The 23,056-nt window shown below is 42.3% G+C and overlaps 1 protein-coding gene, 2 long non-coding RNA genes and 1 pseudogene across 6 annotated transcripts; 1 reads left to right on the top strand and 3 right to left on the bottom strand.

Moving 5' to 3' along the window:
- Positions 1–44: 44 nt before the first annotated feature.
- Positions 45–11,261, bottom strand: LOC133887236 (bifunctional bis(5'-adenosyl)-triphosphatase/adenylylsulfatase FHIT-like; annotated as a pseudogene).
- On the bottom strand, positions 1,596–3,452 carry LOC133886908 (uncharacterized). Of its 3 annotated transcripts, none has more exons than XR_009903474.1 (3): positions 2,909–3,452; positions 2,509–2,575; positions 1,596–1,806 (listed from the first exon to the last, which is right to left on the bottom strand). It is a non-coding gene; the product is annotated as an uncharacterized LOC133886908 (long non-coding RNA). The 3 variants fall into 3 exon arrangements; XR_009903475.1 differs by having other exon boundaries at positions 2,514–2,575; XR_009903476.1 differs by lacking the exon at positions 2,509–2,575.
- LOC133886077 (uncharacterized) lies at positions 7,665–10,085 on the bottom strand. 2 transcript variants are annotated; one of them, XR_009903330.1, is made up of 3 exons: positions 9,511–10,077; positions 9,116–9,177; positions 7,665–8,408 (listed from the first exon to the last, which is right to left on the bottom strand). It is a non-coding gene; the product is annotated as an uncharacterized LOC133886077 (long non-coding RNA). The 2 variants fall into 2 exon arrangements; XR_009903329.1 differs by lacking the exon at positions 9,116–9,177 and having other exon boundaries at positions 9,511–10,085.
- Positions 11,262–21,310: 10,049 nt separating the features above from the next.
- Positions 21,311–22,751, top strand: LOC133886929 (protein LURP-one-related 8-like). The gene has a single exon (XM_062326840.1). It carries the CDS (start codon positions 21,744–21,746, stop codon positions 22,374–22,376), a length of 633 nt encoding a protein of 210 aa, XP_062182824.1. The 5' UTR covers positions 21,311–21,743; the 3' UTR covers positions 22,377–22,751.
- The last annotated feature ends 305 nt before the right edge of the window (positions 22,752–23,056 follow it).

The following is a 23,056-nucleotide window of genomic DNA, read 5'->3' as shown; positions in this document are numbered from 1 at the left end:
TAATAAACAACTTATGCAGTGAAAAGGCCACTGTCGGACAAGATTCTTCTAAGCACAAACATAATGGATAGTCAGCACAAGGATGTATTCCTTACAACAGATAACTATTTCTCCATAGTACATAACAGACCACCATACCAGTTTAGATCATTGAACACCAAAATATCAGTGCAACGACAACTGAATTGCCACAGTGGAGGACAAGAAGTAACGAGGCTTATTTCTGAAAACAGCGAGCTAAATTAAGAAAATGTATACTATTATACTAGATGTACTTCTAGGAGAAAAGAACACAGTACTCATTGGCCTCATGAGCCATTTCTTCCATGGTTCTATCTTTCCTCTCAACGTCCAGATCAAGCTTCTCCTTTAATTCTTTCTCTTTCACATCAATCTATAAGCAAGGAAAAGGGTAAGCTTTATTTGATAAAATGTCAGACATAATATAACCAGATTGATAAAAAAACTATGCCACGAACTGCATCATATATTTCATCATTTTTCTCAAAATTCCCTTTCTTCCTCGGGATGATGTGAATGTGGACATGTGGAACTGTTTGACCAGCTTAAGGACCATCCTGATAAGTAATATCCTTGTCAATAAGTACCTTCATGCTCTTCATTCGTAGAATATAACGTGAAAGAGAAGTTCATAACAAACTAATCAAAGGTGTGAATAGAGTAAAATAGCAAAAATGAGTTAGCATGGCATGCATAGCAGATTTTTTAGACCCAGGATCAGAATCCAAATAGGTCACCTCTTTTATGTTGTATAAATTTGGTATTGAATACTGAAAGGATAAGCTCCCCACAACATTAACATTGAAGCATAGACCTCACCTGAATAGCAAATGTAAGTGAAGATGCTTTATGGTACTGCTCAAGCCGTACACCAACTTCCTTTGCAGTAAGCCATAAATCACTAGTCTCATCAGAACTTAGATCAGCGAATCTTTTCACTTCACGCTTGGGGCACACAAGGACATGTATGTATCGTCAAGGAAATAAATTATGTATATAACATAACATAGTTTTCTCAATATATGATGTATCAAACTTCGAGTCAAATATAGGTGCCTAACGTACCAGGATTATGACAGATTTAAACCAAATGACAACACATTGAAAACTGATTTGCAAGTGCAATCACAAAGTCACAATCAAGTTCTTATTTTTTTTATAAAATCAAATCAAGTTGCAGACTTGCAGTTATACTGCAAGCAGATCTGTTGCATGATGAAAAAAAAAATCAAATTACGGAATTGCGGATGCTTCTCTATGGCAAGTTCAACCAAACATGAAGTCAGTGGCTCAAGAAACGGAGCCAATCTCATTAAATGAATACCTAACGCTAACACGATCCTCTAGGCAGACTTGATATTCAGGTATAAAAAGAAGAGAGAACCAATGCAACGTCTTCAAGAGAAATTTCGCTGTGTTCTGTTTCTGTCGTATTTGTTTGAGTGCTCTTCATGTCAAGCAAGTTTAATCAATAGTTCTGTAACACCCTACTTTACAACCAAGCCTATTTTTTTAAAAAAAATGAAATTTTGGCAGTATTTCCTCTATAGAGAGGTATAACTGACCAAAAGAAATATCACAGGCAGGCAGAAACAGATATAACCAGCATATATATAGAGTCCGCCACGACGCTACCAGCGTCGTACCACAACATAAACAAAAACAAATGACGGACCATCAGACACACCACTTGTATACACCGGTTGAGCTATCGACATCGTGATAAGTTAGTGTGTGCAGCTACCGAGATCCATCCCCAAAATGCACGTCAACATCTAAACATACCTGTAAAGAAAACACGGGTGAGATTCAAAAATCTCAGCAAGTGAAAGGTACTTTAACAAAAAGCTATTTAGCCACAGTTGAATGTGCTAACAATTCTAAATAGAAACTAGTAATGAAACAGACCGCCAACACTAGGAGAAACAGTTATGACTAAGCAAGTCCAACGATAACATTAAACATTTTAACATTCGGTTGGTATAAGCCTTCAGAGCCGCATATATATCTATATACACGCTAACTAAAGGAAACAAGATTTGATATGAATAATTCATTGAATTTCACAAGAAGACATAACCATGCACATGCCATGCTCTTCTCACCCTTACCCCTCCTCGGGTAACGTAAGGGTGTGCACCGTACCCCTCCTCGGGTGACATACGGTGCTGTACCGGTACGGTCGCGGCCAGAAGACGACGACAAACTTCCAATGCATGAGATGTATATGTATGACGTGCTTCAAGCATAACCAACATAACTTCTGGAATATGCTTGAGACTTCAAAAAAAACATTGCATACAACACTAATGAACAACTGCAGAATGGCATATCGTGCCTACTGCACTTCATAAATCAATCATCGAGTAAACTTCTGGAAACGTAAACAACATAGTACTCAGCCCAGAATCAGTCATTCAGATTAGATGAATGCACTGTAATTAAAAAATGTAGGCAACCCAATATTAGGTTAAAGCATAGTCATACAATACATTCACTTGCTTTTACCGACGATGAAGAAAATTCGATCAAGAACGTCCGGAAATAGTACCACCTGTACAGGCATACTATTAGAACTAAAGCACATTTAAAACACATAAAATATGAAGCGTCAATCCTACGCCTGAAAACGTCGCGTCTACACCGATATTCCGAACAACCGAATAGAAAACTGTATCACATGAAATGACACACTATTTCCAATTCAGAGTCAAACTAAAATTCTTACTAATTAGACTTCGCTCTGATGATCGAATACTTCGACTCGGATGTCGTATCTTCGAATCAATAACAATTATCGAAACGAATCAGACTATTGATCACATGAAATGATACGACACGAATTAACTTATTTGATTTAATCAAACCACAATCGTCCAGGAATTACCGAGAAATCTCCTTCGAAAAGATTGACGACGAATCCGACGAAATTCTGAAATTTCCAACTTTTCCTTCTTCTTTTTTTCTTCTTCCCCTTTTTTCCTTTTCTCTTTTTTTCTTTTTCTTTTCTTTTCTTTTCTTTTCTCTTTCTTCCTTTCTTCTTCCTGGCTTCCTTGCTTCGGCCGGCTGTTACTTGCTTGCTTGTTTCACTCAGCTGCTAGCACAGAGGCGCATGGAGCACACAGCAGTAGTGCGCAGGCACACGACGGCGTGCAGGCGGACGGCAGCGCGGCAGCACGCGGTGCGGCACACAGGCGCGCGGCGGTGCGACGGCGACGGCGCGCGCTGCAGCGCAGCGGTGCAAGCGGCGCAGGCTCGCGGCTCTCGGCAAGGCGCGGCTGGCGGCGCAGCAGAGAGCAGCGGCGACGCAGAGGCGGCTGGAACCGCGCAGCGGCGGCAAGAGAGAGAGAGAGAGAGACGCGAGAGAGAGAAGCAGAAAATGCGAGCGCTCGAAGTATCTGGATGGATCGGGTTGAGGACCGATCCATCCGATACTTATCCTTTGTTTTTTAATTTTTTTTTTCAAAACAACGAATGGTCTAAATTTATTGGACTCGCTACAGGTCTCAAAGTGCCCGAAATGGACATATGAATAGCAAAATGGGTTCGTCTCGACGAGATGAACGCAACCACGGTCTCCGATCGGCCATACGAGCAACGGATCAAAAAGTCAGTATTTGGTCATCTCTCTCTTTTTTTTTCTAAAAAAATTCAGTATTACATTCTCCCCCCCTTAAAGGAATTCGTCCCCGAATTCTGCTGCTTCCATGGCAACTAAGGAATGGAGGTAAAATATTTCAAAACTTATGACTCACCAGTCTCAAAGAGCTTAGGATACTCCTTGCGCATTCGTTCTTCAAGTTCTCAAATAGCTTCTCGTTCTGTTTGATTTGTCCAAAGGACTCTCACAAACTTGATAGTCCTCCTTCTCATAACTCGCTCTGAGGAATCCAAAATACGTACCAGGTGGCACTTTATGGTCAGATTTTTCTCTATCGTGATTGATTCAACATCAATTTTATATTCAGGGTCTCTCAGATATTTTCTTAGCATAGAAACATGGAAGACTTTATGTACTCCACTCATTGAGTCTGGTAATTCAAGACGATACGCCAAACTGCCTACTCGGGCTGTGATTAGAAATGGACCAATGTATCTCGGGTTAAGCTTTCCAGAGATACCAAAACGTACAACACCTTTTGTTGGCGACACTCTGAGAAGAACATAGTAACCAACTGAAAATTCTAGGTCTCGTCTCCGGATATTTGCATAGCCCTTCTGTCGACTTTGAGCAGCCAACAGGTTCTGACGTATTTGGTATACCTTTTCTGATGTTTGCTGAACCAAATCTGAACCAAGTAGTGACCTCTCTCCAACAGAATCCCAACACAAAGGAGAAACACACCTTCGGCCATACAAGGCCTCAAAAGGAGCCATCCGAATACTTGCTTGATAGCTATTATTATAAGCAAATTCTGCTAAGGCCAGATGATCTTCCCAATTGCCTTTCCAAGATAAGACACAAGTACGAAACATGTCCTCCAAAGTCTGAATAGTCTGTTACGAAACATGTCCTCCAAAGTCTGAATAGTCTGTTCTGACTGACCATCAGTCTGAGGGTGGAAAGTTTTGTGCCCAAGGCACTTTGCAAACTCTGCCAAAACTGAGATACAAATTTGGAATCCCGATCTGAAATGATCGATTTTGGCACACCATGCAACCTCACTATTTCCCTGATATACAAGGGAGCCAAATCATGTGCCGAACCGGTTGTCTTTATTGGAATGAAATGTGCGGATTTGGTAAGCCTATCCACGACAACCCAAATAGCATTTCTGCCTCGAGGTGAACGAGACAACCCAACAACGAAGTCCATAGTGATATGTTCTCATTTCCATTCTGGAATTTCTAAGGATTGCATTAATCCTGCAGGTCTTTTATGTTCAGCCTTTACTTGTTGGCAGACATCACAAGCTGCAACGTACTTAGTAAAACAAAAGAAATCTTCATCCGGCTCGAATCCAACAGTATAAACATTATGGTTTTTAGGAACACCTGTTCTGTTAAAAGCATCTGCTACCACATTCGTCTTCCCTGGATGATACTGAATTGTCAGATCATAGTCTTTGATTAATTCTAACCATCTTCGTTGTCTTAAATTCAAATCTCTCTGAGTGAAAATATACTTGAGACTCTTATGATCAGTGAAAATATCACATGACTCCCCATACAGGTAATGCCTCCAACTCTTTAAGGCAAAAACCACTGCAGCCAATTCTAAATCATGAGTGGGATAATTCTGTTCATGAGTTTTCAATTGTTTAGAAGCATATGCAATTACCCGACCTTCTTGCTTAAGCACACAGCCAAGTCCGATCCGAGAAGCATCGGTGTAAACTGTGAAACGCTTACCACTCTCGGGCAAAGCCAAAATAGGAGCTTTCGCTGACTCATTCTTCAAAGTTTGGAAATTGTTCTCACATTCATCAGTCCATACAGATGGAACACACTTTTCAGTAAGTCTAATCATAGACTTTGCAATAAAAGAAAAACCTTGTATAAAATGTCGGTAATGGCCAACGAATCCAAGAAAACTCCGAATCTCGGTTACGTTGGACGGCCTTTACCATTTTGTTGCCTTCTCACTCTTAGAAGGGAAAACGAATCCAAGAACATACAACATTTCTGCTAATACTATACCAGCCAATCATGAGACACTCTCTTCGACTAGGTCTAAAACCAAAGCATTAGTTGCCCAGCAACATCCTTTTTGGTGGATGCAATCACACCAAAAATATTGTTTGGCTAACTCCAAAAACTCGGGTCGAAACCCCCAATTGGGATATAAACCTCTAGTTGGTCATTCTCATCCCGATATATCACCAAGTCTAGAAGGGGTGATCAGGAGATTACAACCACTTGCCTAATTCAATCCTTCCAAAACATCTAATGACTTGTCCTTCATGGTACAGGTTTAGACTTGCACTTTCCATCTTGAATACCAAAACACTTCCATCCAGAGGCAGTTGCACCAATAGGTAAGCTGTGTTGACCGGTACATTCAGAAACATGCTAAACTGGCATACTAAAGAACTTCACATCTTGCTCACATTCCCAGGACAGTCATACTATCGGTAACCATGCCACAACTTCTTCAAAGTAAAATTGCATGCAAAAACACATCCTCCTCAAAAGTTGAAAAGACATCGGTTAATCTAACCGACAAGATGATCACTGTGGAAAGCTCATGGAGAGGGTTGAAAATATGACTTCTACAAACTCAACCCTGTTAATCCAACTCCAATTTAGTTATTTAGCGAATTTAGTTTAGAAAACACCATTTGAAACACCAGTTTACCATCAATGGGTTGAGCGTTAGCATACAATGCTTCTCTCCGGGTCCTTAGAAGGCATACCCTCTCCTGAACAGCAACAAAACTACAAAGATACACCCCAATGGTTCATCCTCTTTCACAACACTCCTTTAAACAGGGGAGCAACCCTTAGCTCCCAAACATAACTCTAATCTCAGCATTTAAATACCGGAATGAACCCCACTCTTCCCTTGAACCAGGGTTTAGATAGACTTACTCCCAATAGAGGCAAACTTCCAGTATGTAAACCTACTCAGGCATCTCTCAATCAAATCTCCATCCTTAGAGAGAACTGGATCACCAACAAAAATCCAAAACTTTCAAGTCAGAAACTAGTCAATTACTTCTTTAACTTCATTCACTCCACAAGAGCCAACAAGAAACAAAGTTCTAGAATGAATCACATTAAAAATTTGTCAATAAAACACCATGACAAGCTCTAACAACACCTTCGGTGATTAGGTCAGGAAAAGTTCAGGCGACCTTAAATTTCAACATTCACTCAACGAGCAAAACTCACCAGGTTTAATTGATAATGCTCCAATAATGACAAGCCAACTTAGCATCCTATCATGATGTTATAGGTCATAGACTATTCAGCAAACCCTTGACAACGGCAATGCTCCTACAACTCAAGTATATTCTTCGCTTCAAACTTCAAAGCAAACGACAGGTTTAGCTAAGTGATATCAGAAACATAACACGTTTCAACCAAAATCTCTACCTCAGCCCCGCAAGAGCCAACCTTAGGTATTCCAATCGTGAAACCTCATAAAACAGGTTTGAAACAACTGATGCATCCTTAAGGAAGATGTCGCTCCATTAGCATCACTTCGATACAAATCAGTTGTTTCAACGCAATCGATATCTCCAACTCCCATAGCCAGTGGACTATTCCACAAAGGCTAACTTAACCAAAATAACTACCTCAAATAATCATTTCAAAACATGCATAGATATTCCAACCACAAAAGATTATTCTCAGATATTAAAGAAACTGACACATAAGATATGTAAACATTTCAACTTAAACACGAGGTGTTAACTAATCCTCAAAACATCAACAACTAGGGTACAAGTCTAGCAAAAGATTAGAAAAACTCCCAAAACCCTATTAGGATCTCACTATCAACACATCTTCACTCAATCGGCAAAAGATCGCCCCGACTCCATGGGGGAAAAAAAATCCTACACCATTCTAATGGTTAGGTTGAAAACATTATCACCTTATCTTCTATGGTAAGGCACACATCGATCCATTTCTCCGACATTCTGAGAACGAATAGTTAGGGTCAATGACATGGGGGCCAGTCCATCTCGTACCCAAAATATTCGCTCTGTATGTGGATAATTGGATCGCAAACCTAACTCTTGGTCAACCTCACCTGGCAATGCAGAAAAGGCATCATGGGGGCCCTCCACTTACCCCATCTGCAGTGCTATACAACAATTATACTATTGATCCTCTGAAGCTTCTCAGGTTCTAATGGCCAAGGTAACAAATTTAACACCCTGACAATTTCACCATTCCAACGGAACTGACTCCAACAACTTAACAATATATATCAACGATAAAACACTAAGGAATATATGGACAATCAAACAAACAACTTCAATAGTACTTATCTGAGATAGTGAACATAAGCAAACAAAGATAAACGAGACGTATGCAATGCAATGCATCCCATACCCATTCTATTTGTGCAAGTGTGTCAGGTTCATCATTCAATTACCTAGGACCTAAAGCCTAGGCTCTGATACCAAGCTGTAACACCCTACTTTACAACCAAGCCTATTTATTTAAAAAAAATGAAATTTTGGCAGTATTTCCTCTATAGAGAGGTATAACTGACCAAAAGAAATATCACAGGCAGGCAGAAACAGATATAACCAGCATATATATAGAGTCCGCCACGACGCTACCAGCGTCGTACCACAACATAAACAAAAACAAATGACGGACCATCAGACACACCACTTGTATACACCGGTTGAGCTATCGACATCGTGATAAGTTAGTGTGTGCAGCTACCGAGATCCATCCCCAAAATGCACGTCAACATCTAAACATACCTGTAAAGAAAACACGGGTGAGATTCAAAAATCTCAGCAAGTGAAAGGTACTTTAACAAAAAGCTATTTAGCCACAGTTGAATGTGCTAACAATTCTAAATAGAAACTAGTAATGAAACAGACCGCCAACACTAGGAGAAACAGTTATGACTAAGCAAGTCCAACGATAACATTAAACATTTTAACATTCGGTTGGTATAAGCCTTCAGAGCCGCATATATATCTATATACACGCTAACTAAAGGAAACAAGATTTGATATGAATAATTCATTGAATTTCACAAGAAGACATAACCATGCACATGCCATGCTCTTCTCACCCTTACCCCTCCTCGGGTAACGTAAGGGTGTGCACCGTACCCCTCCTCGGGTGACATACGGTGCTGTACCGGTACGGTCGCGGCCAGAAGACGACGACAAACTTCCAATGCATGAGATGTATATGTATGACGTGCTTCAAGCATAACCAACATAACTTCTGGAATATGCTTGAGACTTCAAAAAAAACATTGCATACAACACTAATGAACAACTGCAGAATGGCATATCGTGCCTACTGCACTTCATAAATCAATCATCGAGTAAACTTCTGGAAACGTAAACAACATAGTACTCAGCCCAGAATCAGTCATTCAGATTAGATGAATGCACTGTAATTAAAAAATGTAGGCAACCCAATATTAGGTTAAAGCATAGTCATACAATACATTCACTTGCCTTTACCGACGATGAAGAAAATTCGATCAAGAACGTCCGGAAATAGTACCACCTGTACAGGCATACTATTAGAACTAAAGCACATTTAAAACACATAAAATATGAAGCGTCAATCCTACGCCTGAAAACGTCGCGTCTACACCGATATTCCGAACAACCGAATAGAAAACTGTATCACATGAAATGACACACTATTTCCAATTCAGAGTCAAACTAAAATTCTTACTAATTAGACTTCGCTCTGATGATCGAATACTTCGACTCGGATGTCGTATCTTCGAATCAATAACAATTATCGAAACGAATCAGACTATTGATCACATGAAATGATACGACACGAATTAACTTATTTGATTTAATCAAACCACAATCGTCCAGGAATTACCGAGAAATCTCCTTCGAAAAGATTGACGACGAATCCGACGAAATTCTGAAATTTCCAACTTTTCCTTCTTCTTTTTTTCTTCTTCCCCTTTTTTCCTTTTCTCTTTTTTCTTTTTCTTTTCTTTTCTTTTCTTTTCTCTTTCTTCCTTTCTTCTTCCTGGCTTCCTTGCTTCGGCCGGCTGTTACTTGCTTGCTTGTTTCACTCAGCTGCTAGCACAGAGGCGCATGGAGCACACAGCAGTAGTGCGCAGGCACACGACGACGTGCAGGCGGACGGCAGCGCGGCAGCACGCGGCGCGGCACACAGGCGCGCGGCGGTGCGACGGCGACGGCGCGCGCTGCAGCGCAGCGGTGCAAGCGGCGCAGGCTCGCGGCTCTCGGCAAGGCGCGGCTGGCGGCGCAGCAGAGAGCAGCGGCGACGCAGAGGCGGCTGGAACCGCGCAGCGGCGGCAAGAGAGAGAGAGAGAGAGACGCGAGAGAGAGAAGCAGAAAATGCGAGCGCTCGAAGTATCTGGATGGATCGGGTTGAGGACCGATCCATCCGATACTTATCCTTTGTTTTTTAATTTTTTTTTTCAAAACAACGAATGGTCTAAATTTATTGGGCTCGCTACAGGTCTCAAAGTGCCCGAAATGAACATATGAATAGCAAAATGGGTTCGTCTCGACGAGATGAACGCAACCACGGTCTCCGATCGGCCATACGAGCAACGGATCAAAAAGTCAGTATTTGGTCATCTCTCTCTTTTTTTTTCTAAAAAAATTCAGTATTACAAGTTCACAGCGAAACCAGCAGTACAGGCACGAAACTGGTACTAATTGCAAAAGTCCCCCAAAGAGAATGGCTTCCAGAAAGTATAGCAACAGCTATGCTGAAATAAAAATATGACCTGCACCAAAAAAAAAAGCATCAGAACACAAACTGGTACAAAAGAAATGCAATGCAATACTGTCGAGTTTTAATAAAAAACTAAATTCAACAACTAGTAACGATCTCAGGTTTTATCTGGGGGAAATCTTGAATAGAACCACTGGGACTTGTTTGGTAGGCGCTATGCTCGGGTTAGACCCAATACCTTGAGATTGGCAGGAAAATTAGTTCAAACTCCTTGCCAGTCCGAAGGCATTGCACATAATCCAAACCTATCGTAACAAGCCCTAATGGTACGGTGGTACACTGGCGCCTGTCTGAATTTGTTTGAAAGAGAGCAATGGTCCTCAAGATATGAGTCCTTTTACTACCGCTAGCCTTTGTTACTCGCGATTTGGTTACTCTAGCTTTCACCAACCACATTTCCAAGGGCAAGCTACAACTTTTTATCGTTCTCCCGCGTTGACCAATGTTCCAGCAACTCCCAAACTAATACATACTGCTACTCCCCCCTAAAAAAATCTAATACATACTGCTATGGTGAACTGAGATCGGGAGTGGCGGCTACACTACAGTGATCAAGTAAGCATCACAAACGCGAAGTGAAAAGGGAACCGGGGGTGTTATTACCCAGGAGGAGAGGGCAGAGGTTGACCATGTCGTAGGAGAGGGGCGTGGTGAAGGGAGCGAGGAGGCGGAGTGAGTGGGACTGGGAGGAGGAGGAAGGAAGGCACGCGAGTGCAGGAGGGAGAAGACACAGTCAACTGTGGGCTTTCAAGATGACTGGGCCCGCATTTTGGAGGCCCATTCGAGCGCTTATTATTAGTTGCTGGGCTGACCAGAGACTGGGCCCAAATGAAGTAAAGCAACTGCCACGTCATCTTCTGATTTTTTATTTATACATTTTTCTCTGAATTAGCAAAACTGTGCACCCCATTTTGAAAAAATTTAGATCTCTACACTTGTCGTCTGTTGAATAGACAACAAGAACCTGTAGCATGTTCAATGGACGACATGTCCACGTGGCACCCGGCCATTACTATCGGTTTGCCTTTAAAAATCTATTTGACTGAGCTCATCTGGTGCTACGTGGACCTATCACCCGTTCATATCATCTATCCAACGGGCAACAGACGTATAGATAAGTAAATTTTCAAAATAGGTGTATATTTTTACTAATTCTGAAAAAAAATATAAAAAATTTCATCGTCATCTTGCAACAAGGTCTAGGGTGAGCCGGGCCAAGGATTGTGCATGCAGCAGATGAGCAAACCCAATGCAAATGATGTATCGATCTATGGGTTGACTCTAACTAGCTAAGGTGCTCATAGATCATGCATGATGTGCCTGCCATCCACTAACCCAAGACATGCATGCATGCGTCATTGCAACTGCAATGCAAAGCGTGTGCAAAGTTGTCCACACACACTGGCATGCGTGACCGGAAAGCTTCACTAGGCATAATGGTATGTGTTTGGTGAGTTGACAATTTGACATTATCCAAGTTGCTAGTATGACACCTTAGCATATTCTAACCATCTCACGGACAAGTTGTAATTATATATATTCTTAGCTTTGAGCTGCGTTGGTACGTATAATTTTAATTTGTATATCTTCATGGCGGTGCATGCTGCGTAGGTTTTCCACTAATCGGTCCGTAAGATTTGACACATACGTGCACCATGCATGCATGGGCCAGATTATTCAACGATCGATTTGACGAAACCAACAAATTATTATACTACTAGTGGCCGGCTAAGTGCAGATTAAAGAAGTCTTAAGTCCCCAAGATTTGACACTTGTGTTATTAACACTAGTGTTAATAAGTCAACAGCGGCGATGGATCATCGATCACGAAACTGTGATACTAGAGTATAATACATTATCAACACACAGCCTTAAGTCCCCAAGATTTGACACTTGGATTCTTCAGAGGTTTTCTAATTCATGAAGCGTTGACCCATATATATGTGGTGGTTTGCAAATCAAACCATTATACTATATATACATGCTGACTTACTTTTGCTCGAGAAAGTGCTTCTCCCAAAACCTTTAGTCGATCAGGTGAAACAACAAAAGGAAATAAAATAAATTCAGATATGCATACATACATACACACACATACATATATGTATGCATGTATTATTACTAGCAACGAGTGACAACTACTAACATTATTAAATAATTTTACTGTGAATTAGAACTACTGAATACTGAACTATTGGTAACTACTGATCTTATTGAATATTTTTTCTATGACTTTAAACTACTAAACAGCTACTGACATAACTACTGAACAAAATTATTGACAACTACTGAAGAATTACTGGATGACAACTATTGAAGAATTACTGGATGACAACTATTGAGCGAGGCGGCATAGGACGAGTGGCACATGGGGTGTTGTGCTGAAGGGATCAGTGACGTCGTAAGAGGTGAATGAATTAGGACACTTATAACTATTTTGGTTCTAAAAACAACACAAAATAAATCTATATCAAATTCTATCTAGATATGCTTTAGTTTTATCTAGTGTGTCTACTCTACCGATCAAAGCGCTTGCAACCTATCTAAAAAGGTAAATTGTAAGAATGTAAATGCAGAAACGTAAATAAGGTAGATAGAGCAAACTCGGCACAAGGATTTTTTTTTTCTCGTGATATCGATGGTATGAATGTCACTCATAGTCCACGTTGGAGCTTCACAAAGGATATGCTCCTGATCGGTACCCGGTCACGGCTCTTAAGCCACCAAGTCACAAAGATAAGGCTTCCACCCGGATGAGCCACCAAGGCAAGATCTTACTACTAGCCTCTCTTTTGGTTTCTTGCCGTTGTGATCACTTCAGAACTTGAGCCACCAAGGCAAGCGTTTTCGCGTCCTCGTACACGTTTCTCATCACCGCTCCACACCAAACCAGAGGGTCAACAAGCTTGCCGGTGAGTTACCAAGACTCCAAGGTACCGACGTACCACTTGGTACAAGGTTGGATAACTTCTTGATCCACTCTCTATGTAGCAATGACCTAGTAACACCCTCTCTAGGTCTATAAGCACTAATCACTCACTAATCTTGTGTTTAATCGCCTTAAATAATCACATTAAGTACTTTTGTGACTTGGATATCTTCTCAGGTGTACATGAACTTCTCTGGACTCTAGCAGCATGCCACACCTTCAAATGACTAAGTGGAGGAGTATTTATAGCTTCAAACCCGCGCACTAGTCGTTAACCCAATGACTCAGAAAAGTTGTCAACACCAGATGATTCGATGAGAACAATAGTACTAACACCGGATCATCTGGTGAGTACACTCTCACAAACTAGCTGTTGGAACCCACACTCAAGCCTATGTGAACATCGGACACACCGGTGTATACTTCATCTCCATCACCGGATTATCCAGTGAGTATATACTTAGCATCCGAGTCAATTGCATCCTCTCTGTGTAAATTTCTCTGATGTAAGCATTCGGTGCACATCACTTCATCATCGGACTATCTGGTGAGTTGACTTCAGCCAACCGAGCCAATGCAACCCTCTCTGGAAATAATGCTCTCGTGTGCACAGCCTTCATCACCGGACCATCCAATACGTTGAACTTCATTCTGCCTCTTTGCATTGTTCATTATCCGGTGTGTGTAACACATTGATCACCGGACCATCCAGTGCTTTGATCTTCAATTTCAATGGATGCAGACCTCTCTGGACAAAAAACTCCGGTGTGTATCTTCTCTGAACACCGAAACTTCCGATGAGGTCTTCAAGCATCTTTCCCCTTTGTCAAATATGCTCCGATGAGTTCAACATCTAGATCATCGTATCATCCGGTGAATCAAATCTTCTTTAGACTTCTTTAATTCAGTCCAACTTTGTTCCGGCTGTAGTGCATCTTCATATATTACATCCATAAGACTTACTAACATATATTCTTGACAAACATGTTAGTCTCATTAACTATATTATCATTAATCACTAAAATCACAGTTATTATCTAATAGGATCATTTTCGCTACAAGTGTGCGTTGTTGAGTGATCACGTGACGTGGCGCGTGCTGGTGCGGTCCTGCTGGGCGGGCGGGACACGTGGTGGCTTTTGGGCCGGGTGCAAAATAGCACACGTGTTAATTGAACTTGGAAGGTCTTGGGAACAGAGGACGGCATGATCGATCGGTGACAGCATTGCCTTGCCTGTTCCCTGCCAAATTTACTACTCCTACATGCTATGCGTGCCTGCCTGTCGATTGCATGCACGAGCAAAGCCAAGCTAGCGTAGCAATTGCAACACCTTTTTATTTGCTACGTACGTATACGTAGGGTGCATGCATGCATGTGTTTGTGCAAACTGCAAAGCGCCAAACTGATTGGTCGATATGATATTATGCTGTGACGATCGTCGATCGATATATCTCTTACACACAGCGCACGGGATATTGTTGTTGCTAGCTGTTGAATATTTGTTGATGGGTTTAATTTCGTCCCCTCCCGAATACAAATACAATGTTCTTCAGTTCCATGCATGGGATGCAGAAGAAGAAGAAGACAAGATTGGGCAGCTCGTGTGTGGTTGCACTCTGGTCGGGGGACAGCTCCCGTGCAAACTAATCTCTCACAAACTTTGTGTTTGTTTGGACCTGATATATATATATGCATGCGCTGTCTTTCACGAAGAAGCGCGACTCATTCTGGGACGATGCATGCATGCATGCATGTACCGATGGAGCATTTTACAAGGAAAAGAGACGTGGAATTGTGTAGCCACCCCCAGCTAGCCCACCCTTCCATGGTATTTTATCCGATCCGGCCTCGATCCGTCGATCTGCTAATTTTCTTATGGACTACGTATTCCCCGAGTCTAAATTAAGGACTCGTTTGTTAGGGTTTTAATTAGATACAACTCTTCTACAAAATTACTTACAAAGTTTGTTCACATAAGATGCGCGTGGAGTCCTGTGAGTGCTCGCGTGCGAATTAGCAGCAGGCCGATCAAGAGGAATGGAATTCGTTCCGGTGCAGCATGTTGAGAGAATTATTACTATTCGACACTCCAAAATTCGATCGGTGCACATATACTATGCCACTTCAGTTCCAATTGTGGTACAAGGTACAATAGGAATATCCGTAGTGCGTGTATCTCCTTGAACAATTCTATTATCCGAATCGAATTATCGAAGTATATGCCAGCAGCTCCAGCCGATCGATCCATCAGCATTTGTTCCATCTCCGCAACCTTCCAAAAGCGCATCTATATATCTCTTAGCCCAAAATAATTTGCATGTAGACAACGGAATAATGATTGCGCAACAACTTTTGCTTACAGAGAAATGTTATTTATTTGTCGACAGATTTTAGAGAAAGAATATGATGAATTTGTAACCTTCTGATCGGTGAAGAGATTCGTGTCGGATGCCTCCTCTTCCACCTCCAATGAGCTCCATTAACTCCGGCGAAGTTAGGGTTTCGAGTTGAGATTAGGGGTTTGGGTTTGGGGGATTTAGGGTCTTCGGGTGTAGCATTACGTGAAAAATAGATAAAGAAGATATAAAATTAATGATAGATCGTAATATGACTCGTCACTTATGATAATAGTAACAGGGTCATAGTTGTGACCCGTCACTTATTACCAATCATAAGTTACGAATCATCCTAGGTCAGTCATAAATAACGTATCAAGTTATCATCCGTCACTTATTACCTTATTACCAGTCACAAGTGACGGATCATCCTTAGCCAGTCATAAGTGACGGGTTAAGTTGTGACTCTTCACTAATGAATAGTTTGATGAAACATAGCAGGTGAAGAAATTTTAATTAATCAATCATTAAATGTATTAGTCAACCAATTTCCTATCACAAATTTGTAGCGAAAATGATCCTATTAGACCATAATTATGATTTTGATGATTAATAACAATATAGTCATTGGTACTAACATGTTTGTCAAGAATATATGTTAGTAGGTCTCATGTATGTAATACATCAAGAAGTTACCGTAGCCGGGATAAAGTTTGATTGAATTGGAAAAGTCTCAAAGAAATTGTTCTCACCGTAAGGTCCAGCGTTGGAAGAATTGCACTCACTGGAGCATTATGTTCAGAGGCAGTTTGCCTCACTGGATATTCTAGTGATAAATAGTGTACACGCCGGAGTAATTCTGTCAGAAGAAGTCACAGTGGATTGCACTCACCGGAAGGTCCGGCGATAAGAAGAGATATACACCGAACTAATTCTTGCAAAGAAGAATCCAAGCGTAGAAGATCAAAGATCTACTCACCAAATAGTCCGATGATGAAGTGATGCACACCAGAAACTTCACCGGAGCGTTTAACAGAAGGTGTGAAAAATCCAAAAAATGAGAAGTTTAACACACCGGAAGGTCCAACGATGAAGACAATGAACGCCGGAGCAATTTACACAAAGAGGCTGTCGAAGATGAGAAGGCTTAAGTGTACTCATTTGGATAGTCCGATGATGGATTAAAGATTACATCGGATAATTCGGTGTTTAGAAGAACTCTGAGTGGAGTTTCAACGGCTAGTTTCTAAGAATGTACACACCGGATGGTCCAGTGCTTGTACCTCTATTAACGCTAGATCATCCAATGTTCACAAAATATGTGAGCTGTTAGGATAATGGCTAGCCGCGGGGTTGAGACTATAAATACCCTTCCACTCATTCAATTGAAGTTGCTGGAGTCCAGAGAAACCCTTGTACACCTAAGAAAACGCTCAAGCCATCTAAGAGCATAAAGTGTTCATCTAAGGTGATTAAACACACTATTAATGAGTGATTAGTACTTATAGGGCTAGAGAGAAGAATTGCTAGGTGCTGCAACATAGAGTACAGATCAAGGAGTGATTCAAACGTGTACCAAGAGGTACGCTGGTACCTTGGAGTCTTGGTGACTCACCGGTAACTTGTTGACCCTCCGACTTAGTGTGGAGCGGCGACAAGAGGATTGTGCGGGGACGTGGATGCCCTTGTCTTTGTGACTAAAGCTCTGAAGTGAAGACGGCGTTTAAGTGACCGGAAGAGATATTAGTGGTGAAACCTCGCCTTGGTGGCTTGGTGGCTTATCGTGCTTGAGATCTTGTCTTGGTGACTTGGTATCTCAAGAGCCGTAATCAGAAGAGACTTGGCGACTGGGAGCATATCCTTTGTCGAGCTCCAATGTGAACTAGGGATGGCTTGTGTGCCACTGATACCACGGAATAAAAATCTCTTGTGCTGAGTTTGTCTCTCTACCTCATTTACGTTTCTGCATTTACTTACTTGCAATTTATCTTGTAATTCTTCTTAAGCGGTAAAGTAAACACACTAGATAAGCCTATAGCATATTTAGATAGAAATTGAGATAGACTTATCTTGTGAAAATTTTAAAGCTAATAGTTTTAAGTATCCTAATTTACCCCCTCTTAGGACGTCCTCGATTCCCTTCAAACTTACTTATTATTTTTGCTTATATAGCAAATATGTAAATTGCATGATGCTATAATTATTTTATTTTATTTTTCTCTTATTTTTTCTCACCTCAGTAGCACTAGAATATGAAGTATTGTACATTTCTGCTCAAGTTTGATGTAAGGGGTGGTGGCTATAGATACAAACGCGTGTTCTGAAAATGGTGCAGAAATTTCAGGAGTGAGAACTCAATCTTTTAGGCCGTTTTGGCCTCAAAAAATTTGCCAAACATGATAAGTGGGGGGAGAAAATTTTGTAACTTTTTCTGTAGATGTCCGTAGAGTAAAAAAATCAAAATCGAAGTACATATGCAAAAGTTATACCTATTTTACCGAAGGTCACTCCGGATCACTTATCAAATTACAATTCGGCAAAAAAAAAAAAGCAGTCATAAGTGAAGGATTACGGTTATAATCCGTCACTTATGACCTTCGGCAAAAATATTAAAAGAATAAAATATCTGGCTTCCTTCAGAACGCACGCGATGGTTTGGTGGTAAGGGGCAACGCATGCGAGTGGAAGTCGTGAGTTTGATTCCTATGGAACACGGAATTTAAAAACAGTGTGAAAAATAGCATGTGACACGTTGCGAGTGGTGATGGCTTGGGTGATTTTTTTTTTTGACTTTTTTGTGTCAAAAAAATATGAAAAAAGTTTATCAGTTGACCCGTTACTTATAACTTTTTATAAGTGACAGGCATAATTATGACCCGTCACTTATAACCTTAATTAGTGACGGGTCAAGTTGTGATCCGTTACTTATGACTAGTCATCAGTGACGTGTTCGGGGTGACAAGTGCCGAACCCGTCATCCATAATAGTTATCACTCATCATTTATGATATTTTTTCACGTAGTGTAGAGGGAGCTCCAGGGGATGCTGCTAGTCCAGTGGCCGCGGGTGGTGGATGCCTGTCGCGAGTGGCGGAGGACCAGCGGTGGGCCAGTAATGGTGGCAGGGGCATCGAGGATATAGTGGTTAGTGACGGAGGGCGATGGCTCCTACGACAGGGGCGCCGCCGGAGCTAGGCGAGGAGGCAGTGGCGGTGGCGGCCAGGGGGGGCACACGGAGGAGGGGTGCCGGGAAGAGAGATTGGTGGAGGAGGGAGAGGGGTGGCAGAGGAGGAGGGTGGGCCATGTTAGTGTCGAATAAGATGACGGTGAGGTGAAGGGTGGTGGTGCACGGGGCGGGTGGCGATGGGGTCGAGAGAGAGACGACGGAGGGGGCTGAATGAGATTGTAACGATTAGGATTAGGAGACTTATATGAATGCCAAGTTGATCCGGGACATTCAATCTGCATCCAAGAGATCAAAATTCGACATATATTTACCCTCAAAATCTATCATCAGATAAATAGACACTCCATATATATATTACTTGATTTACTATTAATAGTCCAGTGCGCACATGAATGATCTCATCCAATTTGAACCACATAATTTGGAGAATGAAATCAGTTCCTCTAGGGCATGTTTGGCAGAGCTTCAACTTAAAGAATTGTTGGAGTTAGTCATCCCTGGCTCTCGAAATTTTTGGAGCTGGTGCTATAAGCAGATTTATAGTATTTGATTAAGTCATCTTATTCTTATTTTAGACTAAAAGTAAATGTTTGAACTGCTTATTTTGTTCTACAAACTCCAAATCATATATAAAATTTGGAGCTCGAGCTCTGCCAAACAGGACTTTATATACTAGTCCATCAACCTGTACGCCTGCATGGACTAGCGAAAGATACATAGGTAGTAGAAGTTTGTGAGAAACTTGGCGCCGTGTTCAGTATTTAGGATGCGGAAAATATATAACATTTTTATTGATTACACTTTCTAAATGGTTTGTAAATAGAAATGAAAAAAATGTTCTTAACATTGGAAACATGCCTTCTCTGATAACAACAATATTGATAATTCGTATTAATTGGAGGGCCTATTAGAATGTTATAATTACGTAAAAAAAATGCTAGCTTTGCAATGTTTTCCTGTAGTGTTTATCTCCTTTCACACTTTTAAATCTGGACACACACCTAAATAGAAATCGGACCATCTTTTGGTATCAGACTCTCTGTTTTTCTCACCTTCTCATTGGATATCACATTCTCTTTCCTTTCAACATCTTACACTTTCTAATATATATGTATGTATATATATACACATACAGTAGTACTATTCTACACCCAATCTGGCCCCACCCCACTCAGAGCGCGCCACATGGCCGTGCCCGCCATGCGCCCATGCTCGCCCGCGTCTGCCATCCGCACCAGCTAGCTAGTGTGTGCCATGTATGTGTCGGTAGTCGTCCAGTAGGTGTCGCTCAGTAGTTGTCTAGTAGTGTTTAGTAGTTCAATAGCTATTTAGTACTTCTTCAGAAGTGTCAGTATTGTGTCAGTAATTATTGTTCAGTAGTATCAGTAGTTATCATTATTGAACAAACTACTGATACTACTGATGTCGATGTAATAGATAAGGGGTGCCCACCAAGCGGGACCCACAATGCTAAATGTCAACCGGCGGTTGATATCCTCGAGACCATGACTTCACCCCACGACTAAAGGCGGGGCTTAGTCGACCAGCCCCTTAGTTGAAGGAGAAGTCCTTGAGACTAGCTCCTTTTGGTCACAGGGCAGATACTCACCTAACCAGTTAAATTGTATTTAATATCGTCCACCCAAAAAAAAAATTCTTCCCCAGACACCTCCTTTCTGCGAGCATGGTTGTGGGCAGGTGTAAAGTTGGAATGACCTATTTCGTAGCATTTAATGCTATAGAACAGCCTCGTAGACGAACATGATAGCTTTTGGCGGACGTGACCGGGCTTGCAGGGGACCAAGGCAAGTTGGGCGTGCATGCCTCCATAATGATAACCTAAGGATAGTTGGCTTCGTCAGAAATATGTCTACAACAGGGCTTGACATGGTCCATTTGTCTGATCTCCTTTTCCCTTGTATATAAAGGGAGGACCCAACTTGTAAAAAAGAGAACCAGATTATCCATTCCATAAGAAAACATATAAGACATAGAGCTATTATCTCACGGAAGATTTAAATCTGAATAAATCATCATGTTTTTATGTTCATTCGATCCATTACTTAGATCAACGCATCATCACTCTAAATTTATTGTCAAAAATCATCCCGATAGTTGGTAAGGGCATGTCTTTCACGTTTCATTAGGTACTGAAAGCATGGTTGGGGCTACCCGACAGTGTTTATTTTTAAAATATTAATCAGGAAAGTTCAAAAGAAAAATAAAAAAGAATTGTATATAACAGGAAAAAAAAACCGTTATGACCAAAAGGCAATGATGGAGCACAGTCAGATAGGAAAGGACTGTGTACACGCGATGCGGTTGGTGACCCTGTTCTGCTGTGTTACTTTGGAGGCAACAACTTTACTCGCAACATGTACTATTCCGTTATCACAAACTTTCAATTCTTTTGGCCGACCATTTCCATTACGATGTACATTATCGAGAACAGCTTTGAAAGTGGATTAAGTCGGTATATGTGGTACGAAGAATAAGTTCCACCGAAATGCTTGTTGCCTATGAAATGAAAAATGAATGGATGAATGAGTTATACGTCCGTATATCCTGCCTGATTGGCGCAGCGCGAAGACTAAGTTCCGTTCCGGTGCTCCATCTCCATCCCTTGCGCTGAGGTCGTCGTCACCTAGCTTGGGCAGGGCAGGGGAAGGTCTCCCGACTCCCCACACCCACATCCGCGTCAGCTACCTCATTTCCCAGCCGCCCAGCCGTGCCATTCCGCTATAAATTCCTTGCCACCTCCATAGAAAAGCCCATCCCAAGCGACGCAACAAATATAGCCTACCTGTTTTCGTCTTCCTCTGTACTAGAAAGCAAGATCGAAGCAGAGGAGACATCATCCTCTCTCCAAAGAAACAGAGGAGACATGGCCAAGGTGCACCCCAGCAACGCCGGCGCCACCAATACTAGCAGAGCAGCATCAGTTGAGGAAGAACGCCCCACGGTGCTGACGGTGTGGCGCAAGTCTCTGCTCTTCAACTGCGACGGCTTCACCGTCTTCGATGCCAAGGGCAACCTCGCCTTCCGCGTCGACTGCTACGCCGCCTTCCGCAGGCGCGCCGAGGTCGTGCTCATGGACGTCGCCGGCAAGCCGCTCCTCACCGTCCGGCGCAAGAAGCTGAGCCTTGCGGAGCACTGGGTCATCTACGACGGCGACGGCGCCGTGAAGCCGCTCCTCTCCGTCCGCCGCCGCGTCAGCCTCCGCCGCGCCTCCAAGACGCTTGCCCACGTTACGGCGCTCTCTCCTAGCGGCGTCCCCGCCGAGGCGTACGTGGTGGAGGGCTCGTACGGCCGGCGGGCCTGCGCGGTGCGCGACGCGCGCGGGGACGCGGTGGCGGAGGTGCGGCGGAAGGAGTCCGTGGGGGACGACGTGTTCCGGCTGGTCGCTGATCCCCGCCTGGGCGCGCCGCTGGCCATGGGACTCGTCATCGCCCTCGACGAGATGTTCGGGGTTGGCTCCACGCGGTCGTTCCTGCGCCGGACCTGGTCGGCGCAGTAACCCGCAAAGCCGCCGACAGCCAGGCCATATATGTCAGAGCCAAGTCTCTACTGTAGACTACAGACCTCTCTGCTTATAGATCAGGAAGACACGCACCAAGCTTCGTCTCCCACCAAAGAAGAAAGAAGAAGACGACGAGAGTGTTGAGTTGGATGCTGGAAGAAAAAGAAGACGACGACGACGAGAGTGTTGAGTTGGATGCTCAATTGCCTGTACCTACCAGTTTCGTTTTCATTGCCTTGGTCTTCTTCTTCGTCCTCCACCCGTATTAAGTGGATGATGAAGCTGAGTTCAATTGTAGGAGTCATTTTAGCGCACTGCTGGCTTGTACATGAATTTTTTTGTTCTGGCAGAAACACGCGAAGTTCGTCTGAACAGACATGTTTCTCACAGCGTCTGAACAGATATGTCCAACACTGCAAGTTCAGGTTTGGTTCCAACATATATCACAGTCTATGCGCATAATCGCCAGAGACGACGACTCAGCTATGTCTATATAGCTCTGGCATCCTAGCATTCGCGGATGCAGGAATTTCAATTTCGTTTTACAATTTTTTTTCACCAGCGAAAGACCGAAATTTGTGAAATTATGGTTATTTTCGTCATCGGCTATGTGAGTCCCACGTGTCGATGAAAGAAAATTTCAGAATTAGATATTTTGTTCTCTCCGAAACTTCCAA

Source organism: Phragmites australis, chromosome 12 (genome assembly GCF_958298935.1).
Source record: "Phragmites australis chromosome 12, lpPhrAust1.1, whole genome shotgun sequence".
NCBI classification, from domain to species: Eukaryota; Viridiplantae; Streptophyta; class Magnoliopsida; order Poales; family Poaceae; genus Phragmites; species Phragmites australis.
This window is presented reverse-complemented; position numbering and strand designations above follow the sequence as displayed.